General features: G+C 51.5%; 2 protein-coding genes across 2 annotated transcripts; one reads left to right on the top strand and one right to left on the bottom strand.

Moving 5' to 3' along the window:
* Positions 1–8,552: 8,552 nt before the first annotated feature.
* Positions 8,553–11,482, top strand: LOC120649935 (glucan endo-1,3-beta-glucosidase 7-like). Its single transcript, XM_039926867.1, has 3 exons — positions 8,553–9,081; positions 10,005–11,068; positions 11,173–11,482. Exons 1-3 carry the CDS (start codon positions 9,012–9,014, stop codon positions 11,359–11,361), a joined length of 1,323 nt encoding a protein of 440 aa, XP_039782801.1. The 5' UTR covers positions 8,553–9,011; the 3' UTR covers positions 11,362–11,482.
* Positions 11,483–11,522: 40 nt separating this feature from the next.
* On the bottom strand, positions 11,523–16,968 carry LOC120649934 (cyclase-associated protein 1-like). The gene is made up of 10 exons (XM_039926865.1): positions 16,535–16,968; positions 16,034–16,205; positions 15,882–15,946; positions 14,563–14,884; positions 14,306–14,471; positions 13,335–13,444; positions 13,205–13,260; positions 13,058–13,114; positions 12,437–12,580; positions 11,523–11,911 (listed from the first exon to the last, which is right to left on the bottom strand). The coding sequence occupies exons 1-10, from the start codon at positions 16,814–16,816 to the stop codon at positions 11,825–11,827; spliced, it is 1,461 nt and encodes a 486-aa protein (XP_039782799.1). The 5' UTR covers positions 16,817–16,968; the 3' UTR covers positions 11,523–11,824.
* Positions 16,969–18,107: the final 1,139 nt, after the last annotated feature.

Raw genomic sequence — 18,107 nt, 5'->3', positions numbered from 1 at the left:
CTATCTTGCACCGGGGGTGTTTGTAGTTGGGGGTACAAGCGAGGCGAGAGGGGGAGGGAAGCTCCCAAGTCTCCGCTAGAGGAGGAGTTGATCGAGGCGAGTGCCAATATCGGGGTTCAGAGGAGCGTATGTGCTCTGCTAGTAGTGCGAAGCGTTGTGTTCTACCGAAAGGTGGGCCGACCACCCTTTTATAGACACAAGGAGGGACGGTGTACATGCGCTGGGGATCATGGAAGTCTTCGTCTTCTCCCCGAATCGCGGGGGTGTAGTGATCGAGTACTGTGGGAAGTACACTGTGGGGTATGGCGCCGGTCGTGGCAGTCGTCCTGGGCATCGTCTTTGACTCCATCTCACCGGACCAACGGTCCCGGACCCGCTTCCCGCTCGGGGACGGGTCCGGTGTCACCACGTGTCCCAGAGGTGGAAAATGCTCAGCACCTATGGCCGCGGACCCGGACCCCCGCGAGTGGGTTCGGGACCTCCACGTGCCATCCGGACTCCCGCGGATGGGCCCGGGACCTCCACGTGCCATCCGGACTCCCGCGAGCTCTCAACTCAGCTAGCTACTCGGGAGGGGTCCGGAGCCGCCATGTGTCACGCAGACGCGGGTGCAGGCGGAGATCGCGCCGGCGTCCTGGCTCCAGTGAGCGGCATGGTCGTTGCTGTGGGGGGTACCATCCTCCAGGTGTGGCGTGGCGGCGTTCTAAGGGTCTTGCACATGCCGTTCGAGGGCTCCGCAGAAGGGAAACTATGAAGGAGGTATGGGGAGTTGGCAGTATAGTAGCTGGAGCAGTGCCGAGCACGTCTTGTACTGCGTCGCAGGTTCCCACAGTGTCGCCACAGCGTCCGGAATGGCGGAGCAGTGACCGGAGTTGGCGAACGAGACTCCGGTCACAGCCACTGTGGGGAATGGCGGCCTGACGCCATCTGACCCGGGCGCTGTGGAGGAGTGGTTGGCATTAATGCCTCCGTACGGCGGGCGGGTGAGCGGAAGGGTCGTTTGTCCCTTCCGCCGAAGGGTGGCCTCGAGCGAGGCGGAGACGATCCGCTCTCTCGAGGGCAGGCTCGCTACCCTCGAGCGAGGCGGAGACGCGGGGCGCAGTCGAGGGCTTCGGCGGGGAGCCCTCGAGCGTGGCGGAGCTCACCCCGCGGGGCCGAGAGGGGGTGCGGATGGGCCGCACTGCGTACGTGGGCCGTGTGTCGGGCTTCTTTGAGTCTTTTCCTTTCTTCCAGGTTGGAAGGAGGCTGTAGGCCTTTGTGGGCTCATTTGCTCAGCATGCGTTTGCGTCTTTAGGGCGGTTTTAGTCCTCTGATTAGGGTGTCCCTAATCATGGTACCCGACATTACTCTAGCTGAGTTCGCACGCTATGCTCTAGCTGAAGCACTCTCTGATGGAAGTTGGATTACTGATATAAAAGGGGCACTAACTCTACAGGTCTTGACTGAATACTTACAGCTGTGGGAACTCCTTTCAAATTTTCAACTACAGCCGGATGTAGAGGACGTACACATTTGGCAATTTTCAGCTTCAGGCCAATACTCGACAAAATCAGCATATGAAGCAATTTTCATTGGGGCCATTGGGTTTAGACCTTAGGAAAGAATTTGGAGGAGTTGGCCCCCTGGAAAATATAAATTTTTCATGTGGACAGTGGCTCATAATAGGTGCTGGATTGCAGACCGCCTTGCAAGAAGAGGCCTCCCTCACCCTGCAACTTGTCCTCTTTGTGATCAGGCTGAGGAAACAATTGACCACCTGATGATCTCTTGTGTTTTCTCAAGACAATTCTGGTTCAACATTCTGCAACTCTTTGGCTTAGACGTCCTTGCTCCACAGCCGAATGATTCATGTTTTGATGATTGGTGGGCCAACTCAAGCGACAAGGTAACAGGCCAAGTTAAAAAAAAGGCTCAATTCCATCATTATTCTAGGAGCTTGGACACTATGGATCCATCGCAACCACTGTATTTTTTATGGTGGCAATTCCAACTCGGCTACCATCGTCTCAGCCTTCAAAGAAGAAGTGCGGCAGTGGGCCTTGGCAGGGGCTCGAGAAGTGTCCCATCTTCTCGCTCTTGCCCCTCATGTTTCTTAGTTGGATGTGTTGCTGGTCAGGTTCTGGTCAAGCTGGTCAAGCTTTTATCTTAGAGTGAGTTTCAGCTAGCTTTGTTAAGGGTGGCTACAGACCCTTTAATCTGTACCTTGGTGTACTGGAGGCTCTTTTTCCTCCATTCTTCTTCTTAATATATTGATGCGCAGCTCTACTGTGTTTTCGAGAAAAAAAGAAATGGAGTAATTGGGTGGATGGATGTACGGCTCATGCTCTACTCTCCTCGAGGATTGGCATTCAGTTGAATTTGGTCGCCATTGATCATCAATCTGGATGTCAGCCCAGCACCTCTCGGGTTCATGCATGCATTGTGTAAGTAAATGTGGGTAAGAGGATGCAAAGGCCGTGGACAATGCTAATCTTGTACAAAATTTTAGTGAAGACCTATTATGCTATCGTAACTTCACAAAATATCTAGGCTAAGTTCCACGAAAACTAGAGTGAAGTCTACTAGAAACTAGAGTGTGAGTGGGGGCATGTGCCGTCATTTGGCACTAGCATGTGCCTTTGACAGTAGCAATATCATCTTTACTAGTTACTAGCAAATAAAATATCAAGGAGAAGATGACTCTGGTAGTGAGGAATGACAACCTCTACATTGGTGAGTTCAGCAACGGCGCCTGGTTCACGTTCTTGCGATATTAGCATCAAATTGATGGCTCCATAGTAATGCCAAGGAAAGAAGATTACGGCTCCCTCATTAGCATTAAGAACAAGTTGGTGGATCTTGACGTCAACAAGGATGCCGCCCTCAAGGCCGTCCGCTTTCTGCCCATGTAAATGCGAAGAAGCCAAAATTCTAATGGAGTCAATAAATAAATAAATAAGATTTATTGTTCTACAATGGACACAAATTAATGTAGGGTAGAGTGAGAAATTTCAAAAAGAAATTCTTTGCTGAGAGAGAGGTTAGCTTGAATTTTAAATTTTATCTGCCTTGAGCCAGAGGCCCCTCACTCCCTCCACAACAAACATGAAGGCAACAGAGACTCCAACTCAACTACTCAAGTATGCCATAAAATCCAAAGGTACAATTGTTTGAAACAAATAAGCTACCTCTTAAACATGGGCTTCCAATTTATTTTCTGGGAACTCTGCCTTCAAACATGGTGGGTACACGAAAGATGATGTCATGCTTGTCGCAGGACCATAGAAATCACGTGGGCGTACCTTACCCTAATCTTGAACCGTGGAGGTATCCAGATGATAGGCCACTGCTCTGTCCAGGGAAAGATTCAAGAAGATGATGTCATTGTAAGGATGAAATCCAAGGACACTAACATATCCTACCAAGCTCTGTACGGCGCCATTATCAACAATATTGTCATTATCACAGTCCCATCCAACTTTACTCTTCACGTATATCTTCCAGGGTCCCTTACTTTCTTCCCAATGCATGACTCCTTACACGGGATAAGCTATGGCAAATGCCAATGCGATGCTTCAACACCCATTCTATTGTACCGCACGAATCATAGGATCCAAACCCGAAGCTTGTACAAATCATGAAATGATGCACAACATACCCCTTCCTTTTGACCGTCCTAGATAAACACCATAATATTCTAAGAACTCTTCAATATCAGTTGGCATCTTAGTTACTCGGTACTTACTGTTTGACAAGGATTTTCTGCAAAATATGAATCATCAATCAATAATAAAAATTTAACAACCGGTGGAATTGCTGAATCTTTTTACAGGAAAAAGGAAGGAGGAAACAACATGTGAATATATAATTATTCGTGGAAATGCATACATGAGCTCAGAAATCAGTGCCATTGCATCGTGGTTAACACTTACCTCATAACAGTGAGGCCACCATTGCACTGCACATAGAACACATACCATAGCTTGACGGATGCAATGCAAACCGAGCATGAGGTTGCGGAGCACGTCCGGCTCCATGGAGGGGTGAGAGAAAGGAAGGACGGGCAAGCGAACTGATCGGACGTGAGGAAGATGCCGCGCACCGGCTGCGGGAAGAGCTCCGAGAGCAGCAGGCGGCGGCCGTCGACCATGTCGCGCCACGCCTTGCACACGCACCGCGAGGCGGCGAGGCTGCGCGGCGGAGGATTTCCGCGAGGGAGTCCTCGGCCTTCGGCCAGCGCCACGCCCATCGGATCTCCTTCCATCCAGTTCGCTCGCAGCCTCTCGATCGGGCTGGCGAGGATCGATGAGCAGGCCGACGATGGTGCTCGCGCGCGGCGACGCGCCAGTTGGGATCGCCGTTCGCCGATGGTTACGATTCAGTCGCTGCTCCAGCCGCAGCGAGTCCACGCCTGAGTTGCCGCACCTTGGGATCTCGGATCAGATGCGAGGCGGAGTGGCATGCAGCCACGGCGGCGTCCCGGCGACGACCGGGGAGGGGAGGACGGCATTCAAAATACCTATCGGGGGTGGACGGCATTTGAAACACCGTCCACCCCTGGTACCTTTTTACCCATTGGATCTGACTCGTACGGCTCAGATGGAGCGACGACTCGGTCGTCCTTGTGCCGCCACGCTCGTGGACTGGGAGACCGGAGCTGGATGCCGCCAGCGGCGCCATGGCGGAGGCCGGAGGCGAAGGTCCGGCGCACCTCTGGACTGCATGCTGAATACGCCAGCGGGCTCGTCGGACGAGAACGCCGGGGGCGTCGCCGCCGCTTCCTTTGCGGACAGCCCTTGCGCGCTGTGGTCTGGGGCAATCGTCTGGGGGGCCGCCGGGCGCGAGCTAACTAGCGCTCCGACTCCGAGTTCCATCGCAGCGCAGGATCGAAGTGGACGGTGGGACAGGGAGCGTGCTCGCAGCGGCGGCGTTCTGCTTTGCAGCTAGCTTTGGACATGAGGCTAGCCAGGGAGCACTGGGCAGCTTCTGAAGAACCTATGCTCGTCGCGCATGTTCCAGGAGACGACGTCCCGGCCCGGCCAAGCGCGGCGCGGCGTAGCGCACGTAGCCTCTGCGGGAGGGAGTACATACGCCCTGCCCCTCCCTCGCTCGCCGTTGGCTGGCGCCGACTGGCGACAGAGTGCGGCGACCGCGCGCCCACCGCCTAATCGAACCGGCGGCGCTTGTCTGCTTGATCTCGACCTCGGCGTCGCCGTCGTCGTTCCCGGCCGCGTGGAGCCCGGAGAGCGCGCGTAGCTTGAATTTCCTCGCCGAATCGGGCGCACCTCCGCTCCGCTCCTTGAAAACTGATGCGAGAATCAGGGCCCTCAAGGCGGCGTTCATGGGGGCGCCTGCTTGCGTAGCGCACAAGACGTGCGCGGCATAGCGAGTTAGCAAGTGCGACGCAGCACTGTCTGAATGAGCTTGCGCTCCGGCGAGGGTGTTCGCGCGCCGGAGCTCAGCTCTTCGTGGCCCTCGGGCCTTGGTCATGGTCGTGCAAACGAGGAATGCCACAGACGCTGACCTCTTCCAAGAGAGAGGAGACAGGAGAGGGAAGCAACAAAGTGCCGGGGCGCGCGCGGCGGCTCTCCGGCGAGGCATTGCATGCAGCCACGGCGGCGTTCCGGCGACAACCAGGGAGGACGGTATTCGAAACACGACCTGGGGGGTGGACGGTATTTGAAATACCGTCCACCCTTGATACCCTTTTACCCGTTGGATCTGACTCGTGCGGCCCAGATGGAGCGACGACTTGGTCGTCCTTGTCAGCCAGGAGCGCCGGTGGACGGGAGCTGGATGCCGCTGCCCGCAAGCGCCATGGCGGAGGTCGGAGGCTCAGGTCCAGCGAGCCTCTGGAGCGTGCTGAACATGCCAGCGGGCTCGCCGGACGAGGACGCGTAGGACGTCGCCGCCGCTTGCCCGCTTCCTCTGAGGATAGCCCTCCGCCGGCTCGTACCTCCTCGTCGCCGCCGGCGCGAGCTTCCTACTGCTCCGAGTTCGATCGCAACACATGGCGCGGCCCGCTTGAATCTTGGTGCGGCCTTGACAATCCCAGTGCCCAAGGTGCCGAGCAGGCTGCGCCATGCTCTAGCTCTTGGTGCGGATTCCGCGACGGTACCTAAGAACAGTTTCCATGCCGCGCGCGCGGCGCGCGTGTTCCAGGGAGACGGCGTCCCGGCCCGGCGCGGCGTGCCTCGTGTCGCCGCTGCGGGGGTACGCGGCAACCAGGTTCTCGCGCGAGAATATGCCCGGCCGGCTGTAGTTGCCCGCTCGGATAATGTGGGAGTGCCAGCGACCGGCTCCGCGACGCGAACCGGAGGGCGGAGGATGCAGCCGTAGCCCGTAGTCTGACCTGTGGCGGCTCCAAGGGGAAAGGAGGCGGTGGCGGCAGCGGCGACCGTTCGGAATGCTGGGCAGGATGTCGGCGTCCATGTCGCATGCCGGGACGCGCGCGCTAACCGCGGCGTCGCGAGCTGTCAGGGTCCGAACAGCCGACGCCCCGCGGAGCCACCGTGTGCGGTGGAGATGGAGCACATGTGACGCAGTTGTGTTCACACGGCAGGAAACCATGGAAGCAATACCTCTTCCAGGAAGAAGGAGAAGGAGTTCAGCAATGCCGGCCTGTGGCATGGCGCGCATCGAGTGCGGCAGGAGCTCCGGGAGCAGGCGGCCATCGACGATGGCGCGCCACGCCTTGCACACGCACCGCGAGGAGGCGGAGGATTTCCGCGAGGGCGTCCTCGGGCAGCGCCACGCCCGCCGGATCTCCTTCCATCCAGTTCCCACCCTCTCTCTATGGGCGGGCGACGGAGAGCAAGCTGCCGTTGGGGGCCCGCGGCGGCGCGATTGTTGGATCGGAATATCCGGTGATGAGGTTGTTGATGCTGAGATCGCTTGAGCATCAGAGGTGCGGCTGCCAGGATCGAGACTTGGAGAGGATTGTTCGGTTTGGGATTTGGCTTCGCCGGAATGAGGAGCGGATGAAAGACGAAGCAGAGAAACGTTCGTCTGCGTCTGCGTGAGAAGCCTCGAAGGAAGCTTAACGCTTACTATTAAGCACTGACAGTGTGGCCGATGGAGACGGTCGCCGCCGCCGCTCGGTCTCTTTCTTCAGTTCTAGCGCACGAGTACTCTACAAATGGGCCGAGCTTACAGTTAGTTACAACGGAGGTCTCCGGCCCGTATGCATGTGCTGCTTTCTGGGTTTCGATATGCGCTTTGGTTTGTCATTGGGCCACATGGGAAAAATGAACTGGACGTCCGACAGTTCAATGACCGCAATTTGACTATTTTTCTTATTTTCCCATCTCTTTTTTTGAGGGTATTATTTTTTTTTTAGCACAGCTTTGGTGCCTCCTCTCTGAATGGTGTACAGGCATTGCCTCCACCATCTGTTGCAAGCGCTATATTTACTGGTTTAAATTCGTCACCTGTTCTAGCGCAACTAGAAACACAAAGGGCTGGCACTGGACAGACTGTGACTTATTAACCACAAATAGATATTGGCCAGTTGGCCAAGGGCGGAGCTTCATGCGGGCCAAAGGGGCGCATGGCCCCCCTGGCTGTGCAAATTTCACACGTAATGAACAGTGATTTTGACACTGTTCATTACTGTAGCAAAAGGATGGCCCCCCTCATTTTTCTAAAATTGAAGATCAAGCTCCGCCACTGCAGTTGGCCCTATGTATCATGTAGTGCATAGAGCAGCCGTCAACAAAGGCAAATTTTCCACTTCTGCATACCCGATCTTTGCCTGGTGTCTCCTGACGTCACGCAGCAGCAAGCTCGACATGAGACATCTCTGAAGTGTCAACACCCAAATGGCTCATCTTACCCAGGACAGAAGGAAAAGCAGAATTTTTTTTAAAAAAAACTCCAAGTTCCTGCACCTTCAGCACCCACTTGCAAATGGCAATGCACAGCGAGCCTCTCGCCTGTCACCACGTCCATGCGCTTTGCGCAAATGATAGGCGTGTGCGCGTCGTGCCACTTGCTGCTACGCTGGTAGTGGTAGGCAGGAGTTCATCCCGTCCGGCACTGCATAGTCCAAGCGCAGCACGGCAAGCAAGACCACGGCGGCCATGCCGACCCTTTCCTAGCGGCCTCCCTAACTCCTAGGCAAAGGAAGGTTGACCATCTTCCCTTGAAAAAAAAAAATCTTGCGCCGCGAGAATTACGCTCCATAAACAATGAAGCTTCTTTCTTCTATAAATAACAAAAAAAAAGGCTGTCAAAAGAAAAACCTTTTTTTCGCGTCGAGTTGAAAGCTTATGCGCCCCCCCCCCCCCCCCCCCCCCCAACATCCTGACACCGGTTTCTCTGTTCAAAACTTCATAGTGCGGCCGGCGTGCCTGGGGTCGCAAAAAAAAAAGGCTTGCCATCCTATAGCTGTGACAAAGCATGTGGAAACTTTGAAAAGATCCAATCAGTAGATACGTCAATTAAATCAAAATACAGATCGATTGATTGGGGGTCATCTGACTGGCATCAGCTTTTCTCTCTACGATTAGATTACTCACCATGTTCTTTGTATAAACACCCAACAAGATCACCTGTGGTCCATCGCCATCCTTCCACAGGCTTCCTTCCTTCTACCCTCGCTGCACTGCACGGTTCAAACCGGGCGGCTTCGCTCGCTCGCCGGCCGTTCTAAAGACGGGACGCGACGCGAGGGCGGCTTCGTTTTCAGCGGGAGCGGAGGGGCTTTAGCGCTTTGGCCCTCTGCTTTTCCACCCGTTTTAGCGAAAGCTTGGGCCTGCTTGTTGTTATTGCTCCGGAAAAGGCAGCCGCGAGAGCGCCCGCCCGCCGCCCGCTGTTCCTCGCCTCGTTCTCTTCCTCGCTAAGCAACCGGGCGGGTGGAGGCCCGACAGGCGACCAGGGCTTGGTCGCCGCGGCCTGCCGGGAAAAGCGAGGGCCCGCAGGCCGCAGGATAAGAAGCGGCGGAGAGCCGGAGGGACCCGCGGAGTCCGTCCGATCAGATCGTGCCTCTCCGTTTGGTTGTGCGAGGGAAGGAAGGGAGAGTGGTCGGTGAGATGGCGGAGAGGGCGTGGGTTGTGCTAGCGCTCTTGGGAGCCGTCCAGCTCCTTCGTCTTCCTCTCGCAGGTGAGTGTCTTCTTGTATTCGACTGATCGAGTCTGTCGGTTCATCGGAGCTCTGCTCTTGCTGGAACACTCGAGGGCATCTTTCTTTTTCCTTTTTCTTTTTCTTCTTTTGGGGATTTGGGTTGAACGTCAGTTCATCAGGGTTCTGTTCTTTGCTAAAACAAATGTTGGTTGCCAGTTTCAAAGCTGATTCCCGATTCCCAAAGAGAAATTCAGCGTAGCTGAATCTGCTGATTGCCAGCTACAAACTACTCCAGCTTCCAGCTTGGATAGCCGAATCTCGTCTTGTGCCCTACGCTCTTCTTTCCCCTCGTCAAGCTACTGCTCCTCAGGACTCCTCCATCAGGCTTTCCCTGTTCGTTGTCGGACAGCGAAAGGAACAAATGCCCGTGTAGGATAGAGCCGTGTTGGCAGTCTCTGGGGCTTTCGTCTGGGCCATATTATTCATGCCACCGCCAATGTGTCAACATGGCCGCGTCGCGGAGTCATCGGTCGTCAGGACATCATGCGACGGCGACTTGTAGCGATGGGCAGTGACGCGGTGACACCTGCCGCTACTGACATACGGATACAGTTCGCCGGTTTGTTCGGCGTGATTAACCGGTGTGAATTTTTCGCATGGGATTTCGCTTTTGACATGTGATTTTTGAAAGTTTAAACCTTGCCTCTTCAGTCTTCAGCTCGTTGCGAGACCAAACTCTGTTAAATCTCTGTGTACTGAATTTCTACATTTGCTCAACGGCTTGTGTTAGATTTGACTTCATTTGGAGCGCGGGAGTTTTAGAAATGAAGGGAGTTTTAGAAATGAAAACTTATGGAGATGTCTAATTTTTTATGAAATTTGCCTAGGAGTACATTCTTGTCGTTAATGGTTGATGTGCAGTTGTGCACAATACGCTGAGTAGCTGACAAACGTGCCTGCAGCGCCGCAATCCTTCATCGGCATCAACTACGGCGACGTGGCGGACAACCTCCCGCCGCCGTCGTCCACCGCGCGCCTCATCCAGTCCACGACCATCTCCAAGGTCCGCCTCTACGGCACCGACCCGGCCGTCGTCTCCGCCTTCGCCGGCACGGGGATCTCCCTCCTCCTCGGCGCCGCCAACGGCGACATCGCCAACCTCGCGTCCTCCCCCGCCGCGGCAGCCGCTTGGGTCGCCGCGCACATCCCGGCCTCGTCGCCGGCGGTCTCCACCGTCTCCATCGGCAACGAGGTCCTCTTCGCCGACGCATCGCTCGCCTCGCAGCTCGTCCCGGCCATGCAGAACCTGTACAGCGCGCTGCCGCCCAACTCCAGCATCAAGGTCTCCACCGTGCACGCCATGGACGTGCTCGCGAGCTCCGACCCGCCGTCCTCCGGCGCTTTTAAGCCGGAGCTCGACGCGGCGCTCGACCCGGTCCTTGCGTTCCTGAGCAAGACCGGCTCGCCGTTCCTCATCAACCCGTACCCCTACTTCGCCTACCTCAGCGACCCGCGGCCGGAGACGCTGGCCTTCTGCCTGTTCCAGCCCAACGCCGGGCGGCCGGACGCCGGGTCCGGGCTCACGTACACCAACATGCTCGACGCGATGCTGGACGCCGTGCGCGCGGCGCTGGACGCCAAGGGCTACAAGGACGTGGAGATCGTCGTCGCCGAGACCGGGTGGCCGCACAAGGGCGACCCCGACGAGGCCGGCGCCACGCCGGAGAACGCGCGCGCGTTCGTGTCGGGCCTCGTGTCCCACCTGCGGTCGCTGGCCGGCACGCCGCGCGTGCCCGGCAAGTCGGTGGACACGTACATCTTCGCCGTGTACGACGAGGACCTCAAGCCCGGCAAGGGGTCGGAGCGCTACTTCGGGCTGTTCCAGACCAGCCTCACCGAGACGTACCCGACAGGGCTGGTCCGGAACGGCACGGCCGGGCTGGGGCCGGCCGTGGCGCCGGCGCAAGCACCAACGTCGTCGGTGCAGCCGGCGCCGGCGCTGCCAAAGCCAGGGCAGCAGCCACAGGTGGGGGTTACGTTATGTTACAAACTTACAATACAAGCTGCTGCTGTTTCGAGCGCTTGCGAATTTCTGAGTTCTGTTCTGATAGGACACTTCCGTTGCTGCAGGTGACTCCAGCGCAGCAAGGCTCGGCAGCGGTGGCGGGGGCTTCCAGCCCCTGCGCGCCGGGGACTGCGACGGCGAGGGGAGCTGCCGTCGCTTGCCCCCGTCATAGTTCTGCCCAATCGTCTCGCACTTTCTCAGTGCTAACTATCATTGCTGGCCTTTTGTGCCCAGCTTTGCAGATGTTAATATGACCTTTCTCTTTAGAAGCTTTTCCCAGCCAATGTATTATGTAATATGGAGGCAACTTTTGTATTTCAGTGTGTGGCTCCTTCACGATCCAAGCAACGCGTCAAGATTTCAATTTTCCAAGTGTACGATAAATGCATTGCCATCTGTCACGTTGCAAAAGTGATTCCACGGAGCAGCCGTCCACATCAATTGAAATATAGTAAGATCCGGTGTCAAAGAATGATCAGCTAAAGACATACACCAAGGGGTGTGCTGGCATACAAAAAACCAATCAAACGGAACCACCCAACCAGTGTGTAAACAATACACACACACCGAGCACTGAGCCGACAACAAGAACAACACTCGCAGCCCCGGTACAGTGCTGCAACAGACCCAAAAACTGCATCTCAGCATACCATCATCTTCAAACAAGGCAAGGCCAGTCAAACAAAATACACACAATAGCAGTAATAATCATTGTATTTACGCTCCAGAATGTGAAACTGGTGACGTGACAAACTGCCCATCCTTGAAACTATGGATGTACTGCTGAGGCAAAGCATGCTCCACCTGTAACATGAGAGCTAAAGTTAGGTATACAAGTTTTTTGATAGTTGGTACACTTACAGAAACAGGAATATCGGAATATGCCAATCAGTCCCAAATTACAGACTCCAGGAGTGTCAACTCTAGGATGCAATCAAAACTGCTAATTAAATCACCAAGTTAATGCATTTGTAGCAAGTACTAGCACTTCAAAATAATACAGGGAAAAAGAAATACAGCTACCAAAGTGACGAGGAATGTCAGCAAATGTTTGGGGGGGGGGGGGGGAGATATTCTAGCATCTTAAATCTGGCATATCTAAAACCAACTTTCAAAATCAAATCAGGATGAAGCGATTAACATGTCCATCCACTGTATTTCTGCCTAATAGGAAGTATTTCTACAATAATATACAGTAAGTGTCTGCAAATCTATGGGCCTAAATGCTCTACAAAATGACATGTTGCCACATATTTCAACACTTGACAATTGATACTAAGTTTTGGAACTACAGCATCCAAAGGTACAAATGTATGGAGCAGATCTTACCCAATCACCATCAGTGGCACCACTTGGAACCATCACATTGATTTCACTAGATTTAGCAGAAGTAATTGAAGCTCCCAGCGAATCTTTGCTCAAGTATAACTGACATCCAGATGTGTTGTCGATTGATATTGTCGGTGCTGTACCCTGAGAGTGAAAGGCAAGGAGTTCAGTTTTTTGAAAGAAAAAAAAAGTAGAATATGTAACAAATTATATTTTAAAATAGCGAGTTTGTGTATTAGAGGAAAAAATAATTAGCTTGTGCTCTAAATTTTAATCAAGATTCTGAAATGCTGCAGCACTGTACTGGGGCTGCAGTGTTGTTTCTGTCCTCATAATTGAATAATTCATTACAAATAAGAAAGCAATTGCATCATAATTCATTACAAATAAGAAGCTACATGAGTGATAAAAGAGGGCAAAGAAATTAGAGATCATAAATAAGAGAACAATCATCAAACACTTTCCATACAATAGAGAATAGACTGCCTAGACACCTGCTCAAAAGGATAACAGAGCAGCTGCAGGGGAAACAATGTGAAAAAAAAAGATCCCAGAAAATGAAAAACAAACAAGATAAATACATGCACACATAAAATTTAGGTATTATAAAACATTGAATACCTGACATTGCACCTCAACGCCACTGCAGTTGACAACCTCAAAAGCTGCTACAACATCCTGAAAAACACAGTAGTAGCCAAATTTATTGTTGCCAGGACCATAAGATAAATTAGCTGAGAACCTCTTGGCCTCGAACAAGTTACTAACCTTGAAAACAATTCCAAATTTAGTGCATTTGTCAACAGTGATATTGTTAACCTTGCCTGCAAAAAGCTTATAGAATTGTAGTTACCAAAACATAGAGAAAGGTGTACATCCGAACTAAAATACACATTACCATTTACTTGAAGGACGGAATCCTTGCATCCGTACACATAGATGGATTGTCTGGAATCACAATCATCAATAGCAAGGGTCTTCTTACCAACCTGATTCTCAACCACCCATCTGCCATTATTAGTTACAAAGGATGGAACACATATTAACACATGGGCATCATATGGTAAACAATTAAACGTGTTAGTAAACACAAGGGAAGTTGGAATGGAGTGGTGTATTGTTTGTGTCCAGGTATAGCTGAGTGAGGGATGCTTGAGATGACGGATGCAACCAAGACATGCAAGTGAGGGATGCTTAAGATGCAACCAGGAAATGCAAATAAAGGGTGCTTGAGATGACAGAAAGATGGTGTTTGGAGGGTGTATTGAGGTTAAAAGAACACTAAGAGAGCTAACTGACTACTCTACCTAAATAACCCTTAATAGTAATTAAGTTCATCCATCTCATTCCAAATATTCCATCTTAAAAGTTTTGATACAATCGAATAGATAATCTAATCAAACTATCATATCATTACACCTGACCAAAAAACAAACTGCTTAATTTAAGCTCCGCATCCTGTTTCCTACTATGCACAAAATACAAAGTCCCATTTAGTGCCCATTTGTGCCAGCTCGCTGCATCATCCCAGACCAATTTGTTATGGATTGACTAGATCAGGAAGACTAGAATGCCTAGCCGGGCAGGAAACCCGGCCAGATCGCCGACCTAGCTAAACCCTAATCACCCACGGGGGTACTGTTCACGCGTACTGTAACCGCGTGAACAGTACCGCAGGCCTCCCTTTTGGGCTCTACTCAGCCCATACAGGGCCAGGCTGCTGCCATAACAAAAAACAATACGTTATCCAAACATCAACACGGTTGGGCTTGGACCTGGTAGCTGTTGTTACAGGTAACCAATCATTGAGCCCAATTTCTTAGATAGCATACTAGACGGTGTGCCATTTTAGGAACTAGCCAAACTCACTTGCGTCCCATCTGAAGTTCCAGCTTTGGGGGTCCAGACTTGAAGGAGAAAGACCCTGCACGAGATGTCTTCTCAGGAGCTGCAGGAGCAGCAGCCAAGCTGCTGACAACACCGCTTCTATCAGCACGGTTTTTAGTTTTCATGTCATCAGTAACCTTTCGCAGCCCTGCACAACAATAATGTGGTTTAATATGTCTGTTAATAAGATCTGAGAGTAACAAGGAAATCCTCATATTCTAACAAGTGTCTCCATATACCTGCAGTCACAGGTTTCGAACTAATCTCTTGAAAGACAGCTGACATCCCTTCTTTAGGCTGTGAAGATTTCGGAGACTTCTCTGTGGTAAAAAGAGGTGCTGAAGGAGGAGCCGGTGGAGGGGGAGCCTTAGCTGCTGGTGCTTTAGGTGTAGGAGCAACAACCTTTGGTTGGGAAGCAGCGGCACCTCCAGCAGGACCCCAAACAGGCCCAAGAGGGTAATGCTTCTTAACATAATCCCGCAAACCAGGCATGTATAGATCCTTCAGTGCTTTAGCCCACTCAACATGATCAGGATCTTTGTTTCTGTACTCCACAAGAACCTAAGAGGGAAAACGATAATGTAAATGCTACATCAGCCAGAACATTGCGAAGATGCAATTGCTTGACAGTAGAATAAACCTTTGAATTGCTAAGAACATAGAGCATTGCGCTAAATTAATCAGCAAAGAAAGCTACAACAGCAATTAAGTGTACATAAGTTGTTCTAGGGTTGCGCTTTAAGAAGGATGCAGTTATCTTTTAGTGCTAGTGCTACTGAATTTTTCCTTAGAAACATAACTTTGACAGCTACTTTCTAAATTTATATCCATAACCCATGCATTCAATATACTAAAAAAAATCTTACTTTATGAAAGCACTTCTAACGAGAAAATCTAGTAAGATAATTTTTCACATAGTCAACATTGCAAATTTAAACATATTAATGGAGGAGTAAAGGTGCTTTCAGAGTTTATATTTATATTAATATTTTATGAAAGGCAAGAAAAACTTAGTAAGATAAATTTTCATATAGCCAACATTGATAAAATTTAAGAAAATATTGGTAGATTAATGTGTTCTCCTGGGTTTTGTGTGTGGCATATTTATGTTAGTGTTATTTGAAGTGGCAAATAACCAAATACATATTTTCTATAAAATGGATATACTAGATAAACAAAGACTTTCCATCTCTGCTGTTGCTAGACTAGATATACTTGGTTATCTTTGAATAATAGTTACATAAATATGGCCAAGAATGCTGCCATTTGAGAAGTATGTAATAGAAGCTGCATCAAATACCATTTCTCAGAAAAAAAAATTAATTAGCTGGTGCCATAATGGTATAACCCCTAGTAACAGAAATGCTTTGCCTAAAGAAAATTAATATAGTCACAACATGTTCTCATTACATCCCCCTAGTCCAATATGCAATGAACCTGTCTTGAAGAAGTGTGATAATCTTTTCAATAAAGTGCTGGTCTAATTTTAGCTACATGAATATATATGTCCAAGGTATAGTATGGAAGAAATTACAAAATGGTCACAGAAAAAGCATACCTTATTATTATAGAACTCAGCCATCTGCCAGCTTTCCTCTACATGTGCTGTTGGGAAACTCATGCCTTACAGATAAGAAGGGGGGAACCGAAATGAGTTGCATATTTTGTGTAAGTTTGACTAGATTAAACCCAGGGGAACAAATTACTAACCACAATCCTTCCCTAAGAATGCAACCCAAGCCAAAGCAGGGAGACTGTCAGCAACACTCTTTAAATGGTTGAAATAGTCGGGCCTCCTTCCTTCAGTCATTGCAGTTGCTTTGGCGATAACATCGCTTAGGGGCTTAAAGAAGTCATGTGCATCAGCCATTGATGCTGGTTTCTGCACAAAAATAAAGCTTAAAATGATCACTGATTGTAGTAATAAGCATCGCATTGTTCAGATCCACCGATGCCTGCATAACATGTACGAAATCAATCATAGAATAGTTCCCTGCTAGAGAAACCACTCCAGCAGAATGATCTTAGCAAGTCACTACTCGTGATCAACAAAATCTGGATTATACTAAACATAGCCCCCAAACATGAGCTCAATGGTCGCTTCCCCCAAAAATCCCACGCATCTGATGGTCAGAACACCCGAAGATCTACACGCGGAGCACATTCGGCGCAACCAGATCAAGTGAGGAGGGAAGCGCGCTTGTCCCGTACCTGGAGCTGCTTGGCCTGGACGAGCAGGTCCTTGGCGACGGCGAAGGCCTCGGCGAGCAGCTTGGTGGCGTCGAGCACCTTCCCGCCGATCTTCTCCGCCGCGGCCGTGAGCCGCCCGACTGCCTCCGCGACGAACTCCTCGTAGGCCACGATGGCCGGATCCGCGGCCGCCGGGACGTCGAGGTCGCGCGGCGCCGCCGACGCGAGCGAGGCGCCGGAGGCCACGGCGGCCTCCAGCCGCGCCACCGCCGCCTCCAGCCGCTCCACTAGCGCCGCCTCCATCCCTGCTCAGATCAAGCCACGCGGGGGTGTCCCTCGATTCCCCTCTCTGGCTCTCTCCCAAGTAACCTCCTCCCTTTTCTCACCGTGCGCGCAGCGTGCGTCTCCCTGACGCCGCTTCCTCCAGCTGAGGCGGCTTTTATGGCTTTGCGTCTTCTCGGCTCGCGGTGCCGCTCTTTTCTTTTGGCTTCCGCGTTTTTTTTCTTTTTGCGGCGACAGCATACATGAGATGACGTAGTTATTTTATTATCGGATAATTTTTTTTGAAAAGTATTATCGGATAACTTCAGAAAATACCTGTACCTCCCGTTACACGCCGTAGCTGTGCGCCTGTACCGTGCGAATCAGCTGTATGGCGTAATTGGTTTGTACGGTACGGTACGGTACGTGCACGAACACGGTTTCGATCGATCGATTTGCACGGCTGGTTGGAGCAGGAACTTGCCTGAGATCACTTGGGTGCTTGCCTCCGAGAGCAAGAAATCAAGAGTGTTTACGTGCCCAGAAGCCCAACGAAGGTCACCGGTCATCACTCATCGCCACGACGTTTAGACTTCCAGCATCCAGCACCGGCACACGATCTTTCTTTCTTGTGCCCTTTTGGAATCGATGAGCTGGTCGATCTACCGAAAGTCGAAAGGTACCGTGGACTGACCAAGAAGGCGGGAGATGCAACAGCGCAGCTTTCCGATTCATCGTTGCAAGTTGCAACCAAAGTCTTGTACTCTTGTGCTGGCCACCGGCAGAAAACGTCGGTTGTGTTGCTTGTTTTTCTTTTTCTTTTTTGTTTATTTATTACTGATGAATAATCTCTTCTGCTCCTTGCTTCACATAATCACATGTATCTTCTTCTATCTTAGTTACAATGCCTTCGGGAGGTATTTCCTGGACGGATCTAGTTTTTAACTGCTTCGCATGAGTACATTGGACTTCCTCGCCAGTTTCTAGTCCCCCATTTTTTTCTTTAGGGAATATACTCCCTAATAACTTTAGATTGACTCACACTCGCCTGATAACGCTCCGCAGCGAAATCCTTCTGTTCAGTTGGTGCCTTTGTTTTTAGAGAGAGAAAGCTTCTGTTGGAGGCTCCAACTTGGAGCTTGGGCCGGCCAGACACACGCTGCATGAGAGGATGGACTGCCAAGGGCCCAAATGGATATCTGTTTGAATATCGATTTGGGTCGAGCCCAACTGAACTGCGCGGCATTTTTTTCGCAATGCTGCACGGCCTTCTGGTTCGTCTCGGCCTCTGTACTGCACGCGTAAATCTGACGAGCCGAGCAATTCCGCAAAT

Source organism: Panicum virgatum, chromosome 9K (assembly GCF_016808335.1).
Source record: "Panicum virgatum strain AP13 chromosome 9K, P.virgatum_v5, whole genome shotgun sequence".
Taxonomy (NCBI): domain Eukaryota; kingdom Viridiplantae; phylum Streptophyta; class Magnoliopsida; order Poales; family Poaceae; genus Panicum; species Panicum virgatum.
The sequence above is the reverse complement of the archived record's forward strand: the minus strand, read 5'-3'. Positions and strand labels throughout refer to the sequence as shown.

Bases quoted from the DNA above. Each gene is read 5' to 3' on its own strand.
- LOC120649935 (XM_039926867.1), top strand. From the start codon at position 9,012: ATGGCGGAGAGGGCGTGGGTTGTGCTAGCGCTCTTGGGAGCCGTCCAG. The intron at 9,082-10,004 runs GTGAGTGTCTTC...ACGTGCCTGCAG, and splicing joins CCTTCGTCTTCCTCTCGCAG to CGCCGCAATCCTTCATCGGC. The intron at 11,069-11,172 runs GTGGGGGTTACG...CCGTTGCTGCAG, and splicing joins AGCCAGGGCAGCAGCCACAG to GTGACTCCAGCGCAGCAAGG.
- LOC120649934 (XM_039926865.1), bottom strand. From the start codon at position 16,816: ATGGAGGCGGCGCTAGTGGAGCGGCTGGAGGCGGCGGTGGCGCGGCTG. The intron at 16,206-16,534 runs GTACGGGACAAG...ATTTTTGTGCAG, and splicing joins TCCAGGCCAAGCAGCTCCAG to AAACCAGCATCAATGGCTGA. The intron at 12,581-13,057 runs GTATTCAATGTT...TTTCACTCTCAG, and splicing joins GCGTTGAGGTGCAATGTCAG to GGTACAGCACCGACAATATC.